We start from the raw sequence: 20,751 nt of genomic DNA on the forward strand, positions 1-20,751 counted from the left end.
ACATATCTTAAAAAATAAATAGAGGTTTCCAAATATGTTTTTGCTAATACATACATATAAACGGTTGAGGAATTTTTAACATTTGAAATGTCAAACATCTTTGAAAATCCATGAAGTACAAGATTTTGTACACCAAACACAGTTCACTCACTACAATATTTATAAATGTTGTTTTTAAATAAAAAAGAAACTATTGTACTAAGATAGCTGTTGCTAATTATTATATATTTAATCATTTGAAAACCATTTTGCCATGTTCTTTACTATATTTTTATTTATAAAGAAATATTGATGCCGTTTCCATGAAGTGTATTAATATTGAAAAGAACCTCAGTAAATCTTATACTTATATTATAAGCACATTATTGTACTGCTAATTAAGAATGCCTTGGGTGGGAATGATTATATTTTCTAGTCGATACAGGGGTTTCTTGCAATCTCCTTGCGTGTGGATGCGTTCTTATTTCATACATTTAACCTATTTAGTTTAGTACATTACAGGCCGACGCACCGTATAGACGCAGCTGTCAAAATTAAAAAGTTAACCTCACACGCCCGTAAAATTCCCGCGTGTTTACTTTAAAATTCGAACATTTTTTTTTTAATTATCTGTTATTGACAGAATAATACGATAATTGCAACGAATATTCGTGCGGTACTTAGATAATAATTGTTTTATTAGGCTACGATTAGATTAAAAATGGTGTCAATGTTGATCCAGAAATAAATCGACGGGGAGCGCTTGGTTTTTATTGTTTTTAATTAAATTTAGAAAATAGTTAAGTATGTCAACTAATAATTCGATGGGCAATAGAACTGAGAAGATGAATGGAGAAAAGTCTTTGTCGGAGTCTAAGACAAATGGTGCAAAAAATGGGAATCAATCGAATGATTTTGAAAGAAGTTTGGGGAAACTGAACGAGATGTGCTTTGAAGATGCGTTTGAACTTACAGGTAAGTAAATTGATTTTTTTTTACATTATTCATGTAGGTAGGTAGGTAATGTGAGATTATAATTAAAAAAAAATATATATTTTGAATGTATTTCATTTTGATTATGAAAAATGTTAATTCATTTATATTGTACATTTATATAAAGTGTAATAGTACGTGCAAATCCTAAATAAAAAAATGTTATAATAGATTGACTCAAAATAAGTCATAAATAATTATTTTTGCAATGCGTTCATTTCTATAACAAAAATAGAGATATTCATTGAGAAGATAATTATTATTATATTATATCATCTAATTATTATTATATTTTATTATTTATTATATATAGTTTTTAATAAATTGGTTCTATATCAATGTAGAAAAATCACAAATGATGAATTCATTTGGTATTTGCATAAATATTAAATACACATAGCAAGATACATTGTCGATTTCAATAAATTTGCGAAGATTTTTTTTTAATGATTACCTATAACAATAGAAAATAACAATAGAAAAAAAACAACGCAATAAATATAGAATTGTTCATGAATATAGGGTTAACTTTTGTAACTAAAGGTCAAAAAAATATTACGAAATGTATAAATAAAACCTTAATGATATCTGCAATAAAAATTGTTTTAAAAATATCGAACTATAAATATAATTTATCCGGAAACGAGACTAAGAGTTATTTTTAGTGATAATTGCATAATATTGTGTATGGACAATATTTTTAAATAGATGTTTTACAAATTAACGCTTTGAATGGACGAAAGTTTTTGTCCGTCGTAGGTATTTGGGACCTCCCCCTGAACCTTTTCTTGTGATTGAAGACTTTTAAACGGATTTTAAACGCGATTTATTCATTATATTATTATTAACATGACGTTTCGAACCCCTTACAGCGAGTGTGGAGACAGTCTCCCCGTAATAATTTTTCTAAATTTTCAGTATGTTTTTATATACTAGTGGTATATTCATATACGTAAATTAAAACGAAATTTGAAGTTTAGTCCCACTGCACCATAAATAGAAAATTGTACTCAGCTTAAATGTTATATGATATATTATTATTTACTAGCTGCGCCTCGCGGTTTCACGCGTAACACTGTATCCCGTAGGAATATCGGAATCATAAAAATCGGTTCACCCCGTAAAAAGTTATGACATAACAAACATAAAACTCCTTTTTAACTCGATTGCTAATTGTTACAATAGTATGAGGCATTTGATTCGTGTACGTAATCGTTCACATTGTTATTATTCCATATTATTATTGTATTCGTGAGCATTTGTAATTATGGTTTATTGTTATTACATCAAGCTGTTTTTAAGAATTCAACTATAGATCCCTGAAACAAAAATATACATATAAATTTAGGGTATACTTTTTTTATTAATTTTTATCATAGATACATTTAAAGGAATTACATACGTATAAGTATATATGTTTGAATATTTTGTAGTTAACAATATAAATTATTCATTATTTATGTAAATCGATTCGTTTGGTTTTATGCATTCCGTATTGTTTTAATTTGATTAAGTATATTTTTTTTATAATTTTATTAGAATAGCTGATAGTGCCAGTAGTTGAGATTAATTATAAAAATTATGTTTAAATTAATGGAGATAATGATTAGTAGTTTGTTGTACAGTCTGTATCTGTATAACATTTCATTAATTTTAATGCTATAATAACATTATTCATTCTTATTATTCAATTAAAATCTGACTACCTTAAACCACAGATAATATTGACAGTTTAACAGGCTAAAACAATATTAAATGCGAAAGTCTGTAAGGATGTGTGTGTTTGTTACTCTTTCACGCAAAAACTTCTGAATCGATTGCAATGAAATTTGGTATGTAGACAGCTGGACAACTGGAATAACATATAGGCAAATTTTTATCCCGATATTCCTACGGGATACGGATTTACGCGGGTGAAACCGCGAGGCGCAGCTAGTTTGATGTATTTTCGTAATTTCACAATACAAAGCAATATATTATTATGTTTATCTGGTGTTCTCTAACCTGATACGATTGTTTAACATTTCCTTATATGCAACGTTTAGAGTAAGCCCTCATTAATTCACCGTCTGGCACATTAGATATCTATGGTCTATACCTATGGTCTAGCACTGTTCAAGTAAATGTACAGAATAGGTAATTTAATTTATATTTTACGTCGGTGAAATGTTAACATGCAAGTAGCAGATTATATACTACAAAAACTATATACAGACCATCATAGCAGCTCCTCTTTTCTATTTTGAAGTCGGTTAAAAAGCCTTTGTGACGGTAGCTTCAGTTGTAACAGCATGGATGGACCGTATAAATAGGTAGACCTCATGAAGACAACATCTGAAATTGAAAATAACGTTTTTATTACATGATTCTGACGATACGACATCTTTACGATGTATCGGTGTCGGAATCGTAGTTCCGATATAATATAAAATCGTATCGCATAATTTTAACTGTGCGATACGAATTTCAACCGACTTCAAAAAAGCTATCAATTCGACTGATTTTTTTGTTGTGTGTATTATTATTTGGCTGCGACCCATAAATTACAGCTTTGCCCGTGTAGTCAAAGGAAAAGATATCCCGTGTTTTTCCCCGCATGGTTTCGGTTTCCGTAGAACTTACTGGATAAAATACTTGTATACTGTCTTATGTCCTTCCTCAGATCTCAAACTATCCCTGTACCAAATTTCATCCAAAAAGGATAGGTGGTTTAGGCTTGTGTAGGGAAACGTACAGACAGAGATACAGATTTACTTTCGCTTTTATAATATTAGTGAGGTATTTCAAACGAATGTTGATTTCTGTTTAGATTCTTTTAATCATAACAATCCGTCAATCGACGAATCGTAAGGTTCCGTAAGTTTATCAAGGTTCAAAAGGTTGATGATAGTTTTAAATATTTATCTTTATGTTTCTATCATGAATTGGTCTATAATCATAGTTTGAATTCAATGAGTAATGACTACATCTTATTAGAGTTACAATATATAAATAGTAAAATACGAATTCTTATGGTGTGTCACCGTAAAATTGTAACCAATTAAAAGGAACGCCCTAATACAATCAGTTATCTCAATATACGGAATCAATGTGAATTTTAGTCGTTTGAAATAAGAATGAAAAACTAACACCCCCCCTCCCCCCTGCTGTATATGTCAAATTCTAGTACACAACAATTTATAATATTTATTTAGTTCGTTTATTTATTTAGTTTACTGTTCTCCCGTAAGGTCTCACGTTAGTTCTAGATTTAGACTTTACATAGGTCACTTTGATAAGCTGCTGAGGGGTTAAGGTCATAGGCAATTATGGTGAAAATTAAAATGTAAAACGTATTATGTACTGGTTTTATATCGAAAAATAATTTTATGTTAAATAAGGCGATACTCATATTACATCAATAAATGAGTTTCTAAAAATGTATCTAGCATTATATATTTCATGTACAGTAGAAACTTGACTAACCGGAATAATCAATCATTATGATCAGCCTATACATGTTCCTACTACAAAGACACAGACCTCCTGTGAGGGAGGGAGGGAGCCTTAATCCACCATGCTGGCCTATTTTCAGATGTCACATATCGTCTAACTTTTTATGCTTCGACATGCCGCTTTCCGCACAATGTTTTCCTTCGCCGTTTCATATAATATAATCAATATCACGAAGAAGTTTTCGAATTCCAGTTTTGCGCGATCGTGCCAGTTGGTGACCGGACGGAAGGACCCAATGGCGATAACGTTGGTAGTCCCGATAATCGCGACTGTTTCCTTATCCCCATCGATCCAAGTCCATTCCTTCTTTCCAGTCGTCAATCCTTTCCTTCCCTAAAAGCGGGCAGCGAATTCGCAGATGTAGTGCCTCTGGGAATGGACAGTGTTATCGCTTACCATCAGGCGAATCACAAGCTCCGTTGCCGTTTTTACACGCTTTTTATTAGCTTCACCTGTATGTTTGTATGTTTGTTTGTAACCGACTTCTTCGGGCGCGATTTTGACCCACTTTAAACGGCCAGATTTCGTTCAAACTTTGTAGATTTATTGAGGACCGATGACAATACACTAATTTGATAAAATTATTCCATTTTTCAATTTGCAAAATATGATAAAAGCGTGTTTTTTAGTTTTTTTAAACTATTATAATATATTATTTTGTTCCTATCCGTTATTAGATCGCTGTGATCGATCGATCGATGTGAATAATTCTGTATAAATATATTTTTGAAATAACCTTCACAATATGAAAACATTTCCACCATTTCGGTCGATATAAAGACCCTAAATTTCTTATCAGTGTAATTATTTGATCAATACAGTTCAATCACCTCGTATTGAATGGAACAGAATACTATAGTTCTCGTTATAATCGTTTAGGCGATTTCCAAATGTTTTATCTACATGCCACTGACTCACATGTGTACAATACGCAAACCCAGAGCGATATTAAATAAAAAATTCCCATGTATGAGCGCTAAAATACAAAATGGAATGATAAAGGGATACGATAAAATAAACAATTGAACGAAATCGCTTCTGCCATAACTAGGTTATAACCCCAAAATAGTATACACATGCTTGTTCAATATAATTATCGTTAATTATATCACATACAGTAATTTAACTAACAATGTCAATTATAACCACACTTCACAATAATATTATAAACGTGGAAGTTTGTTTCGATGTTTGTCTGTCCATCACGCTGAAACTACTAAACGGATTTTGATGAAGTTATTATAAAAAGCTGTAATACTTTTCGTGCTAGATTCAAAAACATCGTTATTAATGATTTAATTTACGTCACCAATATATCGATGATATCTTTCTTAACTAACCTCTAGAGAATTTTAATCGTTAAAAATGTATTGTAATGGTTCTTTCTCATGTTCTAGGTCACGGCAGGTTCAATCACCTAGTGCTCCTTACATGCGGTCTGATCATGTTGAACGTCTCCATGGAGTCGGTCGGCATGAGCTACGTGATCACCGCGGCGGAGTGTGAGTTAGAGCTCACCAGCGAGCACAAGGGTCTGGTGAACGCAGCTGCGTTCATTGGTCAGTATCAGTACCATAACACCAACGAATTCTTACAGGAAATCTTTAACAAAAGTCTCTAAACGATGAAGGAAAATGGTGGAATGAAAAGTTCGATGGCATGTGACATCTGCCAACCCGCAAATGGTCAGTGTGGTGGATTATGGCCTGAACAATCGTAGGAGTGGGAAAATATATGGACGGATGATGATGATCTTTTTGATGATGAGTAATTGTTACTTGTGATACCTATATTTGATTACATATACCACGTTGTCAGTCCTTGTTTAGCTATAGAGATATCGGAATATCAGAATCGCATCTTGTAAAATCTGCTTTGCATTCGTAGATTGTGCCTTCGAGCTCAGACGCTGATCGTTGAATATTCGAGCCAACTACTCTCACCGTTAAATCTTTGTGATTGGCTGAAATTATAACCAACTGACTACACCAATTATGTACAATTGTAGTACATAATGTGCTTTAGGTCAATATTATATTCGTTTATAGTTTATACCGAACCCTGTAGTCAGCGAGTAAAACCGTCTCAAACACTTTTCTCCGACTTGATTTGACATGTAGAATCAATTTAGAAATTAAAAACTTTTTAACGGATTTTAAACGTGATTGATTCTTTCTATTATTAACCCGACGTTTCGAACACTTTATTAAAGTGTTATAATAAAAATTTGAAAGAGCCTCCATCTTCGCAAAGAAGTGCATAGATAGCATTTTTTATATTTAAACATTAACATCCGTATTTATCTGTCTGGTAAGCAGCCATTGCCGTCAGTTGCAGACTAATAAAAGAATTAGTAATTAAATATTGCAATAAATTTAAGATAGTGCTAAGAATAATAATTTCAACGAACCAGACTGTCATTATGGATGTAAATAGATTCTTATATTTTAGTCAATGTTTTCCTTAAATTTTCCTGTTCGTTGTCTTTGATCCAATATAATATTCTGATTATACTTAATTATACCTTACATTAGTTAGCACCGACATATACATACTATTTATTTATCTTAAAAAATTTGAATACAAAAATTAATCTTGTATAGCCTAGCCTATATTGCTTATTAAAAGAAGTCTGTTAAAATGTATTACATTGCTTTTTGCGTACGATTCTCAGATGACGCAATTTAATTTGTTAGATGTGTAAGAGAGGTTTGCCAATCTGGTCATGCGGCCGGTATCTTGTAAAATGGATGCAGAGGGTTTTCGCGACATATCTCTTAAAATAGCAATTCAAAAAAAAATTTTACAGGACTTTCTTCGTAACAAATCGTTCGTCTACGATATCATTTTTGTAAATTGTTACAGTAAAATGAAAAAATATCATATATTATTCAGTGATTTTGAAAAAAAAAAAATCTTTCCGGCTGTCGAGCCATATATATACTACTACTGCGAAATAAGCGATCACCACTGCCCATGAACATTGGCGGAGGTAATGTCACTGCGAGTGTTGCCCGCTTTGAATTGGTAAGGGAAAGGATTGATAAATGGAGGAAAGAAATGGGCTGGGTAGGATGAGGAAAAGCAACGGGCCTCCGACGTCCACTCTCACCGGACGAACCATAACATTCTTTTTTTTCACTCCGGTCTATTGTGAGGGTGTGGTACGTTCCCCGGTGCGAGCTGGCCCAATTCGCTCGACTCCCACACTAAAAAGCTTACATAGTAAAATATATAAATGGGTTATGATTGTATCATAATGTCTTTTAGACAGCCAACATTTTCCATGTGAGCCGCGTTACATAACATTGCTGACTAAGGTGGGTCGATGGTCATTGCACTGAACCACAGATAACATAAATATACTGAACTGAACACAGGCGTGGCAAGTCTTTTTCTTGTCAGTTTACAAAAAATAACATCAGAGCAATCTTAAAGAGGGTATCTTAACGAAATCTTAAACCTTACTCATTTTTTTTTTCACTTTCTGAAGTTGAGTGCTTTTCCATTTTTGTATAATCAACTAGCGATTCCCTCTAGCTTCTACCGTGGTATGATTTTATCACCATAACAACTTTCCTTGTGCCTTAACAAAAACCGTTAAAATAATTGGCCGAATTCGTTTTTCGATTCGAGATCAAGCCGATCTCAAGATTTACGCTAAGGTACTCGTACGCTTATACGTACGATAATAATAATTTATTTCTTCAAGCTCTCGGACTCGTAAGAATCCGAAATATATGCTTATAGAAGGTTTAGTGTCAAAAAAACGATATAAGCGAAATCCTTCCGCTGTTCTGGGATCATCGGTTAAAGCGACCCTTGATATAGAAGATTTCTATGTATATATAATAATTAATAAGAAAATATGTAGTACTTTTCCATGAAAAACATGATACAGGTGAATAAATTATTAAAACGACAAATAAAATGTAATTTCTTAAACTGATAAGTATTCAAATTCTAATGTTAGAACTCAATTCAATTGTCATTTTAGTAATTATCGAAGCAGTAAATTATTATTAGTACGATAAATGTATCATTATTATTTTTTTAACACGCTTTTATTAGCTTAAATGTATGTATGTGTAACTGAGTTTAATCCACTTTAATTGGCAAATTCTAAACTTTACACGGTCTAAACTATAACGGTTTTATCAAGACACAAAACCAAAAAAATTACAGTTGAATTCAAAACCTCTTTCGTTTTAGTGAACGATACAGCAATGCTTATGGTTGCTTGTTTGTTATATACTAGCTTTTCGCTCCGGTTTTACATATATAGCCAATGTCACTCAGTGAAGCTGCAGATTTCTTATGGCAAAAGAGTTTTTAAAATCGGTCCATAAGTTTTTGAGTTTATCCCCTACAAACAAGCAAACAAATTCTAAAAATATTAGTGTACATTACGAGATAGTATACAATAAACATACGCAATCGCTTCCGAGTAAATCTTCCTACCAAACAAACCGTTCCATCGTTATAATGTTTTTATTGTTTATCTTAATTTGATTGGCAAAGGGGTCGATGGTTTTATCGTATCGTTTATATGAGCAATAATGCGATACAAGTGTTAGCTGTGGACTTATAAATCACAGCCGTACGATGACCACATGCCTACAACAAACATCTATACTAATTATATAAAGTTGATGAGTTGTTTGAACGGCCTAATCTCAGGAACTTCTAGACCGATCTGAAAAATTATTTTACCATTGGTAAAAGAAGTCTATCCAATGGGATATGTATGTTGATTTCTGTGTGGTATGTGTACCACGGGATGCGAAAGGGTGTTTGTTTTTGTCTTTGTTTCTATCGCAACGGATCAACTGTATGGTTTAAATATTATATGGTACGGTTTTGTGTCTAGAGATAGTAAAAGATGGAGACAGATTACTTTTACCCGCGTTACCCCGTGGTTAAAAGTAGTCTGTGTCAATCTTCGAAGCCGCGGGCAGTATGCGAGTATCATTGCATTAAGAATATGTATTCTAATCACTTTAATGTATAAATTTATGACATTCGTTCATAATAAATAACAACAAGCCGTTAATCTTTACGATAATTTTTACTTCTTCATATTAAATATAAATATATTAAAAGATTGCAGTTTGAGAATTTTTGAAAGAATAGAAAAAAAATTATCACAAGGCGGTATTCGAAACCGCATTTTTTGCCAAACCATAGCAACTCCTAGCCTCTCGGCCACCCGTGATCCCGCCACAGTAATCGAATTTCTTCTACTCTTTCGGTTTCATGTGCCTAAGGGGCACCCCACGCCATCTATTGAGATGATTAAGAACCATCACAACCAATATGAAACATTATTTCAATGATAACAATATTGTATCGATGGAACGTGGTCTTTGTTAAATTTAATTTTTAGTTTTATTTCTCATTTATATAGCATTTCAATGCTATAAAACTAAAAATTAAATTGCAGTTTCTCAATTTTAATAGCACTTATCCATTAAATAACAAAATGCAAACAACAACCTATTTAAATGAAAAAACATCGTAATCAAATAATATGCAATCGACACTTCAATAATTACCACGTATATAGAATAATCAGCATAATTCCAATTGTAAATACACAAATACAGGAATTTTATGATTAGCAGAATTTTGATCAGTATTTGTTTAAATTTGTATGTAGGTATGTTTATATTTGTATATAGCTTAACATAACTTCTGCGCGCTTCTAACAGGCGCGATAGCCGTCCCAAAATAATATATTTTCATCAACTTCACTAGCACAAAGTTTATTGCGGCAAAAAAGCCCATATCCTACTATCCATGTCCATAATGATGCCATTCTTAATTCAATTGGGAGATTCGGATTTTGTATTATTTCTTATTGGACTTTTTCTTCATTTCCAATTGGAATAACCATTTAAAACGAACAGTTATAAAGAATGTACGACGTAGTACAAGACATAAACCATGCCGTATTCATTTGGTAATGTTTAAACCAGTTAAATGCGGTAAAAAAGTGTATTCTTAAAATAAACACAGGTCATTCACCCCTTAAAAAAGGGACACGTTGTTTTTTTTACTTGCAAGTCAATTGACGATACAGGAACAATAATTTAACGAGAGATTACTTGAAAATACATTCACATTATAAAACATTCACATCCCAATTATCTCGGCTTAATAATATAGAGGTTTGTTTGGATATACGCGCTAATCATAAGAACTACTGGTCCGAATTGAAAAAATATTTGTGTTTTGGATAGTCCACTTATCGAAGAAGACTAGGCTACAAAGCATGATGCTAACTTCGACCGATAGGAACGGAGCGGTTCTGTAAACGTTTGAATAAAAAATGCGTGGGTAGTTTTCTATCGTTGGCTTATTCAATATATGACAGATTATTTATGCCGTTACATTTTATTGGCATTTATTGTTTATAATATTTTTATAGACTAGAGGATACTCATTCCATTCCTTTATAAGGAGAATGGGTAGTCTTGTCATTAGAAAATTTAAAGCATTGAGACATGGAAGATTTTTTAACCAATTTTAAACGCGATATCGCGTCTTTAATTTCCAAATGTATAATACTCGCGTAAAATCAATCGCAAGAAAACACTTTATTTAAAGCATTATGTAGAAATAAATCACAGGTAGTTTTATTTTAGGTCACAGTGTTATCAAAATGCATTTTATGGGTGTTTCATTAGGTATCTTTTCTTCACCAAACAGTCTTTATTGTCTTATCCACTAGTATAGCAAATTACCAATAATCTCTTATTGCAGGTATAATAAGCACATCATTTCTATGGGGCTACTTGGGTGACCGATTTGGGCGGAGGGCTGTGATGCTTCCCTCCATGTTAGCTTCGGCTGTACTGTCTCTAGCCTCTTCTTTTTCTATTAACGTATGGATGTTATTCGTGTTGCGGATTCTTACTGGATGTTTGTGAGTATATTATAGAACTAGCTTTTCGCCCGCGGCTTCGCCCGCGTAGAATTCGCTTATATCGCGCGACATGGTAAGGAGTATTTTTTTCGCATTAAAAAGTATGGTTTGTTCTTTCCCACGTTTAGCTCCATCTTCATACCAAGTTTCATCAAAATCGGTTTGACAATAACGAACTTTCATACAAACTGTCATCCCCTCTTTCAACCCTCTTTACCCTTTATTCGTGATAAAAAGTATCCTATGTCCTTTCCCAAGTTCAGTTCTATCTTCATACCAAATTTTATCAAAATCGAATCAGTGGTTTAGGCGTGAAAGCGTAACAGACAGACAGACAGACAGAGTTACTTTCGCATTTATAATATTAGTAGGGATTATAAGATTTGAAATCATTTCGCTTTTTTAACTCTCTCGCCTGATTGTGAAGTCCCGTGTCCCCTACTGGGGTATGGAGCAGATGATATACATCTATTTCACTGATCGATTTTCTTTATGGACAAGTAGGTGATCAGCCTTCTGTGTCCTGCCAGACCGAGACATTTTTTTTATTGTCCCCACCGGGATCGAACCCAGGACCTTTCGGTTCTCCGCTCACGCGTTTACCACTATACCGAGCAGCTCTCGCCTGATTGAATAGTATTATTTTCATAAACGAATACAATAATTTTTTTAAAAATAAATATACAAGGTTTCAAGAAAATTGTGGTAATTAATACATTTTATAGGTTTTAATTCTGTTATTTATTGTATTGTTATACCATTTATGGATGATATTATATATTTTTCAAATAAAACTGGTAAATAGAAATAATCATAATATTATAAACATTCAGGTATGACACCAAACAAATTATATCTTTAAAACTTGTTAGCTTAGATAGTTCACAATAACATTAAAACTCGAAGGAACATCCCTACTAAATGTCTTCCTAATATTATAAAGGCGATATTAATTCACACCCAAATTAGTGAACCGATTTTGATACCGAGATCTTTTGAGACCCGAAAAAGTGCATAACACTAACTATAACAGAAAAACTCTCTATTTATTCTTGGAAAACGCGAACGAAGCCGCGCGCGGGTAGCTAGTCATCTACAATATACTCTTCCCGTACTTTTTATGTTTAATACCTATTTATCTGTATCAGAGTTTCAGCATCCAGTGCAACAGTATACGCTTATCTCGGGGAGATGCACACCGGAACGCGAAGGGCCTCCGCGATCGCTTGGGGATCTGCCTTCATTTCCTTCTCGTTCATCATCCTACCAGGTTAGTGAGAAATATCTAGTTAAATGTCATAATAAACACGAATGTTCGACATGTTGCGTGAAATCGTGGTATATCTAGGAATTTTGTGTAATGTCTGATATCCTCATTTAGCTGTGACACATAGATAGATGTGTCTTTGGGTTAAAATAATATATGTATGCGTTGTATATGTAAAAGACAGTCTTTTAGAATTCGTAAAAATTTGCTTATAAAAGAAAATTCATTAACATTTTTAGCGCCTTGTCCAAAACGTCCGGACAAATTTAAATAAGATTTTAACTAGGCGTTGTGTTTATAAATGAGATGCCCGCAAAATACACAATACACGAAGTATAAGTCACTTAACTTGGCAAAAACGGGATACTGGTAAAACACGGGCTTGCATATGAAATGTGTTAAAATAATTTCTGTTAAAAGAATCACGAGGTTTCGTACTAACGTTGTCAGAATCGGGCGACTTTATCACAATGTCAATGTGGCCTATTGCTAAATTTATATAACCTAAATCCTTATCGAAACCTAGGACTACTTATTAAGGTAAAAGGTCAACAGAATTACAAAATTATTACGATATATTTTAGGTTAGTAATAATTTCGTTGAAACTCGTTCAAGTATGTACTTTCAGTTTTCTATTTTTTGAGAAACTCATAGCTGACGCTGGTTCTGCTATTATCATTTCACATTTTATAAATGCGAAAGTCAGTCTATTGTTCTATCATATCTGCCTATTTGCGTTAAACGGCAAATCATAGCGCTGATTTAGATGAAGTTCGTAAAGAAAATACAACTATTTTCATCGACAACTGTTGTCTTCAACACGACATACAAATACAGGCTACTTCATTCATTATTAATTGGAACACAGTATATTAAATATATGTAAACATACAAAAACTCAGATAATAAAAATCTTTAGCTTCTACCTCCAACTAATCGAATTATTTCATGTTACCAGGTTCAATATCACTTAATGTGTTTTAAACTGTCTTATCAAACATTGAGATAATATTTACAGCACGTGCAGTTGATATCGGTACTAATTTATTTAAGTGCATTTGTTTGATAACAATGACCTATTACTCTGGAATCCCTGGACCAATTTTGTTATCAATAAATATCTACCAAGTTTTGCTTTGGCGATATGTTCAACTTTTTGTCTAATAAAAGCTTTCGATCGTGGTAGCTAATAGTTAAAAATAGTTAAGTTTCAAGATAATTATGTTAATTAAAACAAATAATAATACATACAGACGAACATAGAACCTCCATCTTGTCGTTTTTGGAAGTCGGTAAAAAAATGCATATGTTTATTATAAAAATCTATAAAGTTTTGGCAATGAAATCGCATATAACCGTTTAGACAACTAACAATATTTCTTTCATCTAGAGGAAATGTTATAGATTTTTTTTAATTTGTTAATAAATTTTTACAACTTCTATGCCTCTGTTTTCCTTTTTGTTAATATGTATTTTTCTCCCCAACTAGGTCTTGCCTGGGTTATAATCCCAGGGCAATGGTCTTTCTCCCTTCTGGGTTTCCCCATCGTACCCTGGCGAGCGTTTATCTGGTCGTGGTGTGCTCCAGGCCTATTGGCCGCTTTGCTCTTATCCTGGTTGCCTGAAAGCCCTAGGTATTTGCTAGCAGCTAAGGGACCTGAAATCGCATTGCCTGTTCTGGCGCAGATGTACGCGTATAACCAGAAAGCTGAAGCGAGCAACTTTCCAGTGAGTGACAATTTTTACGATAAAACAGGTGTTATACATAATTTTGGAAGCAGGTTTAAAGGTCTGATTAAATCCCGAATAATATTAAGATGCATTCATATCACTGAACCAGTTTTAAGTTTGGTAAACAACCAGACTTAACCTTAGGAAAGGGGAAAGGTCATATTTTATATAGAAAATAAAACGTGAAGTGCGCACGAGGATTGGATTTTTCCACGAAAAATGCAAATCATGGTATCAAACAGCATAATAAATATTATCATGTTATAATTATTAAATAGAAGAACATTTACAGAAACCCTATTAGTAAATTAACTCATTTATTTGGATCCTTACCACATATTTTCAAGACAATTTTTTTTTTTATTTAGCTTCACTATAAAATAGTAGATTCCAGATTTATTTTAACTTGTTTTACCATCAATAATATCAATTTCAATGCTATAAAACTAAAAAATTAAATATTAATATCATCATTAATCTTAATATATATAAATCACGTGGCACGTTGTTTGCCCGCGATGGACTCCTAAACTGCTCAACCGATTTTCATAAATTTGCACTCCATATTATTTCAATTATATTACGATAAATTTATACCCGGGCGAAGCCGGGTCGTGCAGCTAATTAACTATCACACTAAAATTATACATGTGAAAGCTTGTTGTTTGGATGTTTGTCCATTAATCACACTGAAACAACTGAACGGATTTTGATGAAATTCAGTATGTACACAGGGTACGAGCTGAATTGGGTAATAGCATACTTTCATCCCGATTAAATGCACCCTTGTGATAAAACAAGAACTAATATCCAGGTGGAGCCGGGACGAGAGTCTAGTATAATTCAAGTATAAGCTCGTTTTTTTAACAGACAGTTTTGATAACAGACGTTGCCGCACAGTACTTAAGTTATTTTTTAGGTTATTGTAAGTTTTAATGTGTATAGTTTGTTATTTTTTTTTCTAGTTTTTAATTTATTTACTGTTTTTTTTTTAACAATTTTCTGTTTCTGTGTGGCCTATTTATTTATTTATTTATATGTTTTAGGTTGAAAAAATCGCAACGAGCAGCGTGGAGTCGCGATCTGGTGGTTTCGTGGGCGCGATTAAAAACATCTCTCTGTTATTCCGGCCGCCGCTGCTTCGCTGCGTCATTATCTCGCATATATCTATGTTCGCCGTGTTTATGCTGTGAGTGGGTTGATATTTAATTCGAAGCTGTTTATTATGTATTTTATTTTATTTATTTATTACTCTTTAACAAAAAATTGTACAGGAAACTTAAAAAAAAAAAAAAAATATATATATATATATATATATATATATATATATATATATATATATATATATATATATAATTTTTTTTTATTATAATATATATATATATATATTGTACAGTTTTTTTACTTGTTATATATATATATATATAACAAGTAAAACAGAAGAAGAGTACAATTTGTTGGGCGGCCTTATCACTCAGAAGTGATCTGTTCCAGGCAACCCGGACAAATTATGTATATTTTCCTTGTTTCTTATAAACTGAGCGGTTATTAAGAGTTCAGCTGAAATGAACGTTTTTAATTCTATTCATGTTGCTTTGTTTTGCCTATTTTTTTAGTTCTTATTTCCTCTCATCTTCTAATTACAAACTGTAACAAGTATATGCTCTCAAATTGCATGTTAACTAACTAAATAAGGTCATCTATATTAAAATTAGTTTTTTTTTTTTGTAAATTCTTTTTTTTCGTCTTATTAAGTTTCATGGTTTTTCTTTCCTTTATTTTTTTTATTTAGATTCTAATAATGTTATCTGCAGAAAATATTTAGAGATGTTTTTTATTAATTTTTTTAATTATATTTCCAGGTCAAGTGGATTATACGTTTGGGTGCCTGATATATTGAATAGTATGCTGAGTAATACAAGTGAGAAAAGTTTGACAATATGTGAAATCATTCATAACAAGTTTCAAGCAGCTAAAAACGCAACGGTAAGCGAATCCTTTATTACAAAAAACCCCAAAAAAATCTTTGTAAAAAAAATACTGTAATTTTTTATATTTTTTCATCATTTTGGGCAATTGTAAATAAAACATACGTATGAGTTTTTTTTATAATTTCATAAAGCAATGATCAATTCAATAAATACATGACATAAAAAAAATCTAACCTCATAACGGCTCAACAGCTATCGGTGAGCCACGGGCCGTGTGAGAGTCACGTGTCAACCGGAGTGTTCACTATATCGATGGGAATGGGCGCAGTCTTCGCTGTCACATATTTATCTATCGGTTTGTTCATCACTCGGGTTGGGAGGAAGACGTTTTATTGTAAGTGTATTTTATAATACTTCATTTTGTTGTTGTCGGCCATCTTGATTTGATATTTAACAGTTACTTTACTTCTCAAACGCTATCATTGAATATTAATATTGAGTTTAAAAAAAGCGTCAGAATCTCTCATCAACTAGAAAACAACTGATCTTCAAACGGCCCTACTGATTTATCAATCACATACAGGGTACATACATTATATGGTACAGCCGAATTATAATTTATTGTTTGGTATAATTTTCCGGATACGTGCAAATTTCATCAAAATTACTGAATTATATACCTATAGTCAATTAGGGGTAATTGCAAATGGGAGTACATAATTGGAAACCATTCAACAATAGGATATTTATCTCATTAAAAAAAATATGAGTCGTATTACGCGGTATAAGTTAACCTTTTTTTTCGATTTTTAAGTACGTTATTTAATTTCCTCTTTCAATTTTTATTTGCATGAAATTTAATATAAAGTGAAGTCCCGTATCCCCTAGTGGGGTATGGGGCAGATGATGTACATCTGTTTTACTGATCGATTTTCTTCACGGACAAGTAGGTGATCAACCTTCTGTGTCCTGCTAGACGAGACATTTTTTTTTTGTGCGTCCCCACCGGGAATTGAACCCAGGGCCCCTCGGTTCTACGCTCACGCGTTAACCACTGTACCAAGGAGGCGGTAAGGTTAAGTATTTATTTATAGAATTTTAAAATAATAGACACGAAATTGTGGCCGCTGTGATATTTTATAATTATCAATGTTAATCGTTTATAGTCCAGCAGGACAGGCATTGCCCAGTGCGGGATCCAATTAATTCATGTTCGTCTCTTTACTTTAAGAACCTAAGACAAGTGTGTGTTATTTGTTATTTTTATGTCTACCAGAATTTTTTTTTTAATTTTTTTTTAATTTTTATATTGCAGGCAGCATAATGTTCGTGTGCGGTGTGGCAACAGTGTGCGCGGCGCTCGTGCCGCAGGGCGGCGCGGCAACCGCTCTGCTCGTGCTGGCGCTGTGCTCGGGCTGCGCCGCGTCCATACTGGCCGCTATTGCTGTTGACGTGTTCCCTACTGCGCTGAGGTATGCCGACTTACTGACTGACTGACTGATTTACTGACTGACTGACTGATTTACTGCCTGACTGACTGACTGACTGATTTACTGACTGATTGACTGATTAACTGAGTCATTGGCGGACGTGATATACCTACTAGTTATTATTGCTGTTGATGTGTTGCCTACTGCGCTGAGGTATGGACACTACTGACTGACTGATTTACTGTTAACTGACTGACGTGATATTATTATCATCAGCCCATATACATTCCCACGGCAAGGACTCGGGTTTCCTACGAGGGGTTCAGGCCTTATTCCACTACGCTGACCAAATGCGGATTGGCAGATGCAACATTTGAGGAGCTTTTGATTCTTTGACATGGCGGCTTCCTTACGATGTTTCCCTTCGCCGTTTCGAGCAGTGTTCGTGGTGGATCTGATCCATATCACGTGGTCGTGATCATGCTGGACCGGTTTCGAACCCCCGAGTTTTCACTTCAAGTCCAAAGTCCTAACAACTGAACCACCACTGCTTGTAATATACCTACTAGTAACAACAAATTCTGTAGATGTATCCAATTCTGAGCTTTAAAATTAGGACTCACTGACTGACTGACTGATTAACAGACTTTAATCGATGTGATATACGAGTTGTCATTGTTGTTGATGTGTGCACTTAGTTAAGAGATTGATTAACTTACTGACATACTGATACAATTTTTATCCCAAGGGAGAATTTAATCGGGATAAAAAGTATCCTATCACCCAAGTCAGCTCACACTCTATCTGTTTACCAAATTTCATCAAAATCCGTTCCGTCGTTTCAGCGTGATTGACGAACATACGTCCAATCAAACAACCTTTCATATTCATAATATTATTGACTAGCGTCCCCGACTGCTTTAACCTGTACGTTTGTTCTCTCCTTAAAGACCTTACTCGTATATTAACAAAACTTAAAAAAGTTGCCCTATTTAGTCACATTCATTTTTATTTATATTTTATACCATTTACTAACTGCTCGCCTCGGCTCGGGCCGGTTAGGCAATTTTTTTATAATTTATTCACATATTCAAAACAGTTAATATCCAGCTACAAGCGGAGAAAAGTCCGAAAACCAAAAAACATTAAAAATCCGGTAAAAATTTCAAGGCCAACCGTTTTGGTGTAGCGTGGCAACAATCTGTGACACGAGGCATTAAAATAATGAAGATAATCGAGTTTTTTTTTAGTTTCTACTTTTAAAAAATAAAAAAATAATTCCTGTTATATTATATTGTAATAATTTTTAACCAAAAATCAAACTGAAATGGCATCAAACAGGCTACAACACTAGCTATCAAATAAAAAAAGGATCATAACCATTTCACCCAATTGAAAGTTGAGATGACAAAGTTAAAAATCACAGACGAATTGAGATCCTACGCATTTGTTGAAGTCAGTAAAAAAACTGAAAAATAACAATTACAGAGCAATGGCCATGTGCGTTATGTACATGGTGGGCCGGACGGGCGCAGCGGTGGGCTCAAATATCTTGGGGGCCACTCTGGATAGGCACTGCGAAGCTGCCTTCAGTGTTTTTGGGGCTTTTACTGCTGGTGATTTTTTATTTTATTTTTTTTTTTTCGAAAAAATATATTTTTAAGATTTTTTTATAGAAAAAAATCGATTACGAAGCTAGATTCGAAGCCGCGTCATTCGCTGTGGTATTATGTAATGTAATTTATAAAATTAAATCAATTTATTAAACGTAGGGTTCTTTAAGTTTGATTTTTATAATTTTTCATAACTATTTGTAATAATGCAATTTAATTTTTATCGCAGATAACTTTCAAAGCATGTTGTAAAATACGACATTTTCATTTGTTTAGTTTTGTAGGGTTCTGAAAATTTGTGTTCCTATCATTGCAAAATATATAGACATATTTTATTTAACTTGCTTCTGCATTTTATATCTGCGAGTCAACTAAATATTTAACTACAAAAACTTGTGTTTTTATCGATGTACATATTTAATACACATCTAATATATTATATAATATACATAATATGATATAAACACTTTTATTTTACAGGTTCAGTAATATTAATTATATTTTGGCCAAAGCCAGAGAAAGTTCGAGAAGATTTAGAAGGAAAAGGATTATCTTACTAGCTAATTAGTTTTTGAATACAGATGTTGATATTATTGTTATGTGTCGTGTTCATAAGTGAGAGACTGAGAAAATTAATTCTACTCTTGTACAATGTGTAATTGGAGTATTTAAGGAATAAAATATTTTTAGTAACTGTCTTTTTATTAACCTACTAGCTGTTCGCCCCGGCTTCGCCCGTGGTACATATATAGTCTATGTTACTCGTGAATAATGTAGTTTTCGAATGGTGAAAGAATTTTTAAAATCGGTCCAGTAGTTTTTGAGCCTATTCATTACAACCAAACAAACAAAGTTTTCCTCTTTATAATATTAGTGTAGATATTAACATAGAAAGAAAGAAAGAAAAAACATATCATATGACGACACAGAGTGATACGAATCACGAAATATACAGAAAAATAAAGCAGAAAAAATTAAAACATATAAAATAAAACAAAAAAAGCTCTATATTTAACTACCAGCCTAGTATTTAATCTTTCATTATCTATGATAAAACTATCTGACCCGATAAACGTTGTTCATATTGATTTTAGCCACAACAAAAACTAAAACAATATTTCATACATAAAAAATACAAGTATTGCAATCTTATACTCATAAGTACGATTAAATTTCAAAGTGCACTTTATTAAATTGTATCAAAAAAAGGTTAAAAAAATGCTTTACCTGTTTTTTGCCAGAATAATCACATAACTTAGCATTTTATAAATAGTTTACAACCGAATAAAGATTATTTCACAAAAATCGGCCAACTCGTTTATGGTTTTTAACACTATGACAACTGACAAGAATTTAACTTTTTTAGAAACTCGTTAAAACCCT

The 20,751-nt window shown here is 32.9% G+C and overlaps 1 protein-coding gene across 1 annotated transcript; it reads left to right on the top strand.

Moving 5' to 3' along the window:
* Positions 1-480: 480 nt before the first annotated feature.
* Positions 481-20,057, top strand: LOC119836589 (4-hydroxybenzoate transporter PcaK-like). The gene is made up of 11 exons (XM_038361973.1): positions 481-954; positions 5,865-6,026; positions 11,233-11,395; positions 12,544-12,665; positions 14,153-14,391; positions 15,441-15,583; positions 16,257-16,380; positions 16,578-16,719; positions 17,641-17,797; positions 19,244-19,371; positions 19,849-20,057. The coding sequence occupies exons 1-11, from the start codon at positions 786-788 to the stop codon at positions 19,926-19,928; spliced, it is 1,629 nt and encodes a 542-aa protein (XP_038217901.1). The 5' UTR covers positions 481-785; the 3' UTR covers positions 19,929-20,057.
* The last annotated feature ends 694 nt before the right edge of the window (positions 20,058-20,751 follow it).

This window comes from Zerene cesonia, chromosome 3, assembly GCF_012273895.1.
Source record: "Zerene cesonia ecotype Mississippi chromosome 3, Zerene_cesonia_1.1, whole genome shotgun sequence".
Lineage (NCBI taxonomy): Eukaryota > Metazoa > Arthropoda > Insecta > Lepidoptera > Pieridae > Zerene > Zerene cesonia.

What these genes read in the sequence shown, in the direction of transcription:
- LOC119836589 (XM_038361973.1), top strand. Translation starts at nt 786, where the DNA reads ATGTCAACTAATAATTCGATGGGCAATAGAACTGAGAAGATGAATGGA. An exon ending in AGATGCGTTTGAACTTACAG is followed by an intron (nt 955 to 5,864) that starts GTAAGTAAATTG and finishes CTCATGTTCTAG; the next exon opens with GTCACGGCAGGTTCAATCAC. An exon ending in GAACGCAGCTGCGTTCATTG is followed by an intron (nt 6,027 to 11,232) that starts GTCAGTATCAGT and finishes CTCTTATTGCAG; the next exon opens with GTATAATAAGCACATCATTT.